This window comes from Aptenodytes forsteri, unplaced genomic scaffold, assembly GCF_000699145.1.
Source record: "Aptenodytes forsteri isolate BGI_AS27 unplaced genomic scaffold, ASM69914v1 Scaffold57, whole genome shotgun sequence".
Lineage (NCBI taxonomy): Eukaryota > Metazoa > Chordata > Aves > Sphenisciformes > Spheniscidae > Aptenodytes > Aptenodytes forsteri.
In genome coordinates this window covers 2,781,217-2,789,600 of record NW_008796220.1, presented here as the reverse complement: position 1 = coordinate 2,789,600, position 8,384 = coordinate 2,781,217, and the positions used below count along the sequence as shown (strand labels likewise).

Sequence of the window (8,384 nt, the reverse complement as noted above, 5' to 3'; positions counted from 1 at the left end):
GGCAGGGCTGCTCTCAATCCCTTCATCCCCCAGCCTGTACTGATCCCGGGGGTTGCCCCAACCCAGGTGCAGGACCTTGCACTTGGCCTTGTTGAACCTCATGAGGTTCACACGGGCCCACTTCTCCAGCTTGTCCAGGTCCCTCTGGATGGCATCCCATCCCTATAATGCAGACTGTACCAAAAAAAACAAATGCTGTGCTCTAATTACAGTTGAGCCCACAACCAAAGACTCAATGAAAGGAACCTTCTTAGAAGGGAAAACCAACTCATCTGTGGAGACAAAGCAGTTCAGCTAGTAGCTCCATCACAGCAAGCTGCTTACTTCTGCTACGAAATTAACTGGGATTCAGTACTGCGTAACGATTTTGAAGGTATGCTACTGAGCTCGTGATGAAATCTTTCATCAAAAATATTTTGAATGGAAATATCTTAGTTTATACTTGAATAGGAAAAGACTAAAGAATTTGTGTCTATTAAGAAATGAATACAACTCGCTGCAAACTTTGTCAAAGGAAGAAAGAAAAATACTACTCTTATAAAACACTTTAAAAGTACGCTTACAAATACGGAGACCAAACCCCATCCATTCAGCTTCTGCTAAGCACATTTCAAACCCCTGGAATTCACATTTTCTCCTGTCATATTGCATTTAACTGGAAGCTACTCTGAGGAAAAAATTGGTTAAGCATCCTCTAAAGCTTTTATATAAAATGCTCAAAGGACGTTTGGACAACACGCAACTTCTTGTCCACACACTTTTAGAAGGGGATGGCCAAATGAGTTGCACTCAGTTTTCCTTCTGCTGCTTGCAGTTTCAGTAGCTATTATCCAATTCCTACCCTACGCAATCCGCCACGCATCCAACGTAACCGAAGATGGATTTCTGCTGTATGAACCGAATCCTTCACTAAATTTCAGAGAGAGATTTTACTTCCTGTGACCCCCCAGCTAATTTGCTCTTTGGCTAGCTCATGGTTTTTATACTCAGCAAACCCAACCGTAGTTACAAACTGCAACGAACGCTAATGTGAAATGGCAGAAATCCTGTCCTGAGCACATAGGCAAGATCTGTATAATGCATATGCCTGAAGCCAGCCTCTTAGCTCTAGGTATCCCTCTTCACAGTTGGCCTGCTTTGTCTACAAGACAGCATCACGCTGGAACACACATTTTTAACTCATGTTACTGACACAGGCTTGGCCACCTTTTGTCATCTTCCCTGCCCCGGCTTTCTGGAATTATATTTTTAAAGTTCTCTGCTTTTATCCATTTTTCCCCTCAGCGCACTGAGGAGTTCATATCTGGATTTATGAGGATCATAGTCTAGAAAAGCAGCTAACGCAAAGTAATACCAAATTGATAGTATCTGTATGGCTATGTGTGAATGGGTCTTAGTCTGATACTTTCTTTGAATTTATTTATTAGTGATGATTTAGAAAGCATTAGTTACAAAGCAAACTGTCCACGATTGCATCAGAAACCACTGACATCACCATGTAATACTCTTAATTTTTACAGCACCTGTAAGATCTCAGAAAGCTTGGCAAGCACTACCTGAGTTACAATAGTTCTTGGACCTTACTCACTGTTTAATCATTTTTAATCCAGTTACAATAGTTCTTGGACCTTACTCACTATATAATCATTTTTTTGTTTTTCAGGACATCTAAATAATCTTATTAATATTACTGTTCTCTGATATTACTATCAAAAAATTGAAAAGTAAACTGCATAAGTGCAAGATTAAGTGACTTCCCCAAGGTTAAAAAGCAAGTTTGCAGCAGACCTAAAAATAGTATCTGTAAGTACTGACTCCCTGTCAGAGTGCTAGACATCACAGGTTGCAGCCTGATATAGCTACATCCCATGCATAAACACTGACAATTTACACCTGTGTAAACACTGGCTGTTTGCTGAAGGCTTACAGGGGCATAACACGCGTCTCTTCTTCTAGAGAAAACTGTAAGTTTAGATAAATCTTTCTCCTCCTTCTCTTCTGCAGCAGCAGCATCTGAGTGTAACTTCAGTATTAAATCAAAGCGCAGCACGTGTAGCTATAGTTGTGGTGTGCTTTTCTGTTCTTATTATCTAAAACTGTGAATGAAAGTTTCATGTAACAAGTGAAAAATAAACGGTTTGGACTATCAATTTTACTGAAGTATAATCTGGTGGCTGGGATGAAGTTTTTTTGTGTACTGCACAAAAAATGAAATCCATTTCTTTCTTCTGTAAATACTGCTTCTGAAATCCCTTTAGAGTATTTCGAAAATTCTGCCCCAAGTCTCTGCAACCCTTTAAATCTAAAGTTCCTAAGTAATAGTAGAGGTTTGGCTTTTAAACTACTCATAAATGTTTTCCTACTATTCACCAAGAAACATTTTTAAAAAAAAATCTCTACTTAGTTCTTAGTCCTGCTGCATCGGTGGGTGCCATCTATGCATCCACAGTGGAATAGCTCTGTCTGAAGCCAGGAATACAGCCTCTCTCCTTAACAGGGGAGGAAAAGCATATTTTTAATGACAATTACACTTTTCTTTCATCAACTAGTTGGACAAATTCTTTACAAACTGGAAGTATAAAACCCCTCCCATTTCTGTTTATCTTTACAGCAAAATTTTGTTCTGGAGACAACCGTTTTCATCTCACTATTATAAAGCTTAAGTAGCATAAGCAACAATTCTTATTATTAATTTACAGTTTTTTCGATGCATGGTTATAAAAACCTACTAGACAATTACGCAAAATTGACAGAACAGAAGTCACTTTGCCTTTATTGTATAAATTTGTGTTTCCTTCACATGACTGTCATTCACATTTGCCTTGTGCGGAACTGCATGTTTTGGTAGCACCCTTTGTTTTGGGATAGCAGGTAATTTACAACCTAATCTGTTGTTTTAAGTAAACTTAAAATTCTGAAGTGGAGACCAAAAGACGGCTATATTCTCCGTTTTGTGTTTTATTAGCCTATAGCCCTTACAACGTGTCTTGTGGCAAGGACAGCATGTTTGTACATAAACTGTAGCCTGCATCCTACGAACTTCTGCACTGCTCAGAGTTACTGTTGACAAACTGTGCTATATCAGAGCCCTCAACTGTTCAGAGATCCCTGAGCCTCCTCAAAAGCAGGGGATTTCCAAATGAGAGGAGCTTGGCTCTTCGCTAAGCTTTTGGGCAATTCAACAAGGTAAATGGGATGAAATACAACCACAACTGCGATGGCCAAAGAGGATATTGTTCAATTCAGTGTGTCCTATCAGGCACAGGATCTATCTCCTTTAGCAATTTGTGCTATGACTCTCTCCCCGTGGTTCACAACCAGCCGTAGAGGCTATGCTGCATAAACATGAATTTGAAGAAAGAAAGAAAGTCAATGACCATGAAGTGCCTGTTAGGACTGGCACCTTCTGTCTGTTTAGTCTCACACTACTGCCGCTGCCTCTCTGCCTTTCACCAGTAATGAGAGGTAGCGCTGTGTAATCAGGTGACAAAGTACCACGAGGACACAAGACTGGGCAAAGAAGCAGCACTACCCGCTACATTGCACTTCATGCCTTCCTTTTCCATCACCGATCGCTGGCACAGCAGGATCTGCAAGTCTGGAGAGGGGCAGAAAAACAGCACCGCAGATGAAGGAGATGAGAAAGAACTTAGCATAACCTGTCTCATAGCCCTACCTAACTGCACCCATTTTCCTGTAACGTGGCTTCTCATGAGAAATGAGGCACAGAAGGGAGGCAGTACTGCTCCCGCTCCCCATCACCTGTGGCCTGCCTTATTACTTTGGTTACAATAATAAAATGACTTTTCTACTTGTGCTTGTCAGCACTGAAATCCCCGTATTAGTCCATGGAGTCTTTTCCATAGTTCAACACTGAAACTTCTGCGCTACTCCTTTTATTTCAGTTGAATTGCATGACTTGTCTTCATGATCAAAACCCATCATTTTCCATTCAGTAGGAGACAGGCACCTGTCACTAACATGCTGGTCATACTGGCCTACTTGTCTACTACTTGTAAAGGATGAACATGATCACTTGAAAATCTTTTCCCACGTTGCCCCTAACAGAAGGGCTCCCTGTAAATGTTGACAGAGCTCACAATCCTCCTTCAAAAACTCTTTATCAGATGCCACGACAACTTCTTTCTGTGGTCACGTCCCATCTATAGTTTTGGGGCAGAGGTAAGTTTTGTGTTTGTAACTTACAAAGTCGATCTGCAGTCCATTAATGCTTTTACAAATAATAAAAACAAGGTCACCAAGGAGAGAAACTAGCAGTTAACTGGTCAATTTTGGTACAGAAGATACGAATCCCTGGTAAATCCAACACTACCCTCCTGTGACCTTTACAGTTCAAAGACAGGTGTAGACATGCTGCTGGAGAATCGTGACAAGCTCTCTGTGGGAGAAAATGTATTCAAAATACAGCTGTTATGTGTTCAAGGAAAGGGAATGAAGGAATTTGAGACATCACAGTAAAAATAGGGCAGCACCCCAATAAGGAGTGAATTTGGTTTGCTGGTTTTTGGGGCATTTAGTTAACTAAGGAACACAGATAGGATCTATTCTAGAGACTGACGCTTACTTTGAAGCAGGAATGAAAACAGTCTTAAAAGCACCTTAGGTCAAAAAAGTAAATGTTCCACTGGACTCTAAAGGATGCCTCGCTGCTCTACTCAAGGGCATCTTTTACGCCTTTGCCTGACTAAACAAACTTATTTCTCCTTCAATCAAAAAATGTTTTCACACCAATCTGTGGTGCAAGGAAGGATGAAGCAACAGACCACAGTAAGATTGTGAATATCCATTTTCACATCTCAGACACTTCTTAAGCTCCCTGACCTGTGAAACAGCAGGGTGACAGAGAAACCTAGTTACGTCCCGAAACTGGTAAGAGTCTTGAGTTGTAAACAACACAATGTGTATGAACAGCAGCATTTCATATGAGATTCTTTGTATCCGTCTTGTTCTTTGTGAGAAATTAAAGCATAGCCTTAAGAGACTGCAAAATGTAATAGTCGATCTTACAATGTCAAACTGCAGCCATCCTTTACTTCCACCTCTGAAGAAAAACCCAAAACATCTCAAGACACCAACCTCACTGACACCATACCCAAAAACAGTTAAAAGGTGAAAATGAACCATCGATTTTTAAACAGCAGTCGGATATTCACCCCCACCCCCAATACCTTGAACGCGCCGCTTCCACTGCAAGCGCAAGTAAGTTGCCTTCCCCGGTAGCAGCACACTGTGTTAGAGCAGCGAGACATCGCTGGGCTGCTGCTTGATCTCTACTAGCCTTCACCTGAAGTGGAGGAGAAAAATATTAGTTAAAACAAACTACAAAGTGAACCGGGAAGTTGAGCGTGTAAGACCTTCTGATTTCAAATATTAATTCTGGAGGCATGGAATTGTCAATTGTCAATATATGGTATATATTTCAACAAGATTAGAAGTAAAAAGGCATCTCAGACCTTAAAACCTGTGTACAAGTCCATAAAATAACTCTGAAACCATTTTATCTACATTTTTACTAATTACGAAAGTGGATGTTGATTTCTGGTTCCATAACCCTGTCCCTTAGTAGCACTTGACAAGCTCAGAGTCAAGACAAATCACAAGACAAATAGTCTGAGTGATTAAGTAACGTTACATACTTTTAGAGCAAAACATTGCATAGCTATTTGCTATCTTATTTTCAGAACATGTAAAGTTCTCAATTTTGAAAGGTTAGACATATATTCACAAGACTATCTGAAATACAATGATTAAAACCAAATGAACGCAACAAAAACATTTTTGTTTGGATTCTAATACTGTGTTTCTTGGGATTTTCCATCAGCCTCCACTGAAGCTGAACAGAAATCTAGCTTCTCCGCTAACGACTAGAGCGGATTCTCAGAAATTTGAGGGTCAAGTTTCTGGCAAGCCACCTCTTCTCAAGTTCTATCTGCAATTACAAGAACTTTCATTTTTAAGACGGTAGTTCTCACCTTATTAATCTTCTCGATCTGCTTGCTACGGACTGAAGTGTTATCAATAGCCAGAACTTCGACTGTCTCCTCTTTTTCTAGCTGATGCTTGTTTACTCCAACAATTACTTCAGACCCTATTTCCAGTGGAAACACCAGAAACTCAGAATACATTTGCAAACTACTGTGAAAAGACACAGTATTAGTAGGACAAGAAAATTTTGAGCATTATAACGCAGTGCTTTGCTTTATAACTATATACATTTTAAATACTTAAAATTTGTTCTTATAGGAAGGACTTAAGTCTGTATTTTCCCTATTTTATGATGAGAGATGATTAGATGCATGAACATTCAACTCAGTGGGCCAGAAAAAAGATTTGAAATAGAACAATATTTATCTTACAAACTGATTTAGTAATGAGTCACTAACATACATTAGCTATTTTTCTCTTTTTAAGTTTACATAACTGAATCTTACAGAATTAAGCAGAAGTGCTGGTCTCCTGCACTGCTCTGCATTTACTTTTCTGATTCCCCAGATAAATAAGAAAGTGAAATTCCTACCTAAAACTACTCCATGTGAATAAAAATTAATTTATCATGTTGGAAAACTGTATTTTAGCTCCCAGCCAGTGTGGACGTATCAACCATTTTTATTTACAGTGCCTGATACCATTACTACACTTTTCAATGCAACATGAAGTATTTTACCTTGGGAGAGAAAACACAGAACTTTATTGATTATTCTTTATTGGTCTTAATTAAAGACCTGCTTCAAATTTATCCTCCAAACAAAAAAGTTCATATAACTTCTTTCATGTTCGAATTATCCCTAGTTTCTGTTACTGGATTGCTACTGGAACGCAGACTACAAAAAGCGGGATAGAGCTATAAGCACACATATATACACACCTCCACGTACACTTACTACATGTGTACGTATGCATATACCTCTCTATACATCACAAACAAAGAGCTGCATCATCCTCTACTCTGAGATGACTGCGTTTTTTCTGGTCTTCAGGAAAAATGGGCAGTTCTCGAGCAAAACCAGGAATTTAGCCAGGTACGTTCGATATTGCCATCTGCTGGCGGTCATGCTTTTAAAGTCAGGAATCGCAGTTTAAAGATATTCTCAGAAATGAAGCGATTAACTACTGAAGGCCCAAAATACTCCTTTGAAATAGTCTTTCTAGTGCTTTGTCTAACCTACTTTTAAATATGTCAAGCAAGACTGTTTTCATACTGGTACTGTGTTTCATACATACCGCTCTCTCTTTCCAGAAGCTTTCACTGACATAAAACTATTACCATTTTATCACTCACAATCTGCTACTCCTAAACTAAGAAGAAAAAAACCAATGAAAATGTGTGTAAAAAACCTTTATACAGAGGTATTCTATTGGCAGTTTTCCCTTCTTTCATCTCCCTGCTCCCTACCAGAGTCAATCCTGGCTTGTCTTCGAGCTGCACACTCTTCAATACGAAGTTTGGGAATCCCCTCAGCAACAGCTTTGGCCATTCCACCCATTTCTTCTATCTCCTCAACAAGCTGAGAAATGAAGAGGGTTGAGAAAGTGAGTAGTAGCAAGGTTCACAAAACGAGCTTTGCACTTGTACTACCATCCAAATTTTTATTATACCTATATATACAGTCCTGTGCTCTAAAAGTGTGTTTCCTATCTCCGTGTCTCTGACTACAGGTTTTGGTATAAATTAAGAGACATCTCAAACAAAAGAGCATTTTTATTACCAAAACTCCATGAATTCAGTAACACTGCATGGCATACTGTTCAACCAGTAACACCCATGGATGAAAAGGCTTAAAATTTGAGACCTTGACTCTGCACTGACTTCTGCCTGCCAACCAGCCCTTATGGTTACATGTACACAGATACAAATGAATTGAAAAAAGCCGGGGTCAGTTCCCTGATCCTGAAGACAAGTGGCACGGCGTGGCTCAGCTCTCACACAGCAGAAGCCTATTCAGCTCCAAAACATGGTGACCACATTCAAACTGCCTACTGAAAATGGCTGTTGGACCATGCCTGGCACTGTCTAGAAGCATCCTAGCTGACAAGGACCTGAAAAACACGTCAGACAATGTGCTAACAGTGTCTGTACAGTCCCAGGCTAGTGTTTGGGCCTGTATTAGCTTATTAATTTGGGACTTATGTATGAGCCGGCAGCTCGCCAGGGAGGACAAGAAGGCCAAGGGCATCCTGGCCTGTATCAGAACTAGTGTGGCCAGCAGGAGTAGGGAAGTGATCATGCCCCTGTACTCGGCCCTGGTGAGGCCACACCTCGAATACTGTGTTCAGTTTTGGGCCCCTCACTACAAGAAGGACGTCGAGGTGCTGGAGAGTGTCCAGAGAAGGGCAACGAGGCTGGTGAGGGGTCTGGAGAACAA

The 8,384-nt window shown here is 40.2% G+C and overlaps 1 protein-coding gene across 1 annotated transcript in view; it reads right to left on the bottom strand.

Annotated features, from left to right (window-relative positions):
* MUT (methylmalonyl-CoA mutase) overlaps positions 1-8,384 on the bottom strand; it is a 26,489-nt gene that overhangs the window by 8,368 nt on the left and 9,737 nt on the right. Inside the window, exons 6-8 of the mRNA XM_009288964.2 lie at positions 7,415-7,526; positions 5,994-6,109; positions 5,190-5,305 (exon numbers count right to left, since the gene is read on the bottom strand). Of these exons, the coding sequence (XP_009287239.1) occupies positions 5,190-5,305; positions 5,994-6,109; positions 7,415-7,526 (344 nt within the window). The remainder of the gene's footprint in view (positions 1-5,189; positions 5,306-5,993; positions 6,110-7,414; positions 7,527-8,384) is intronic.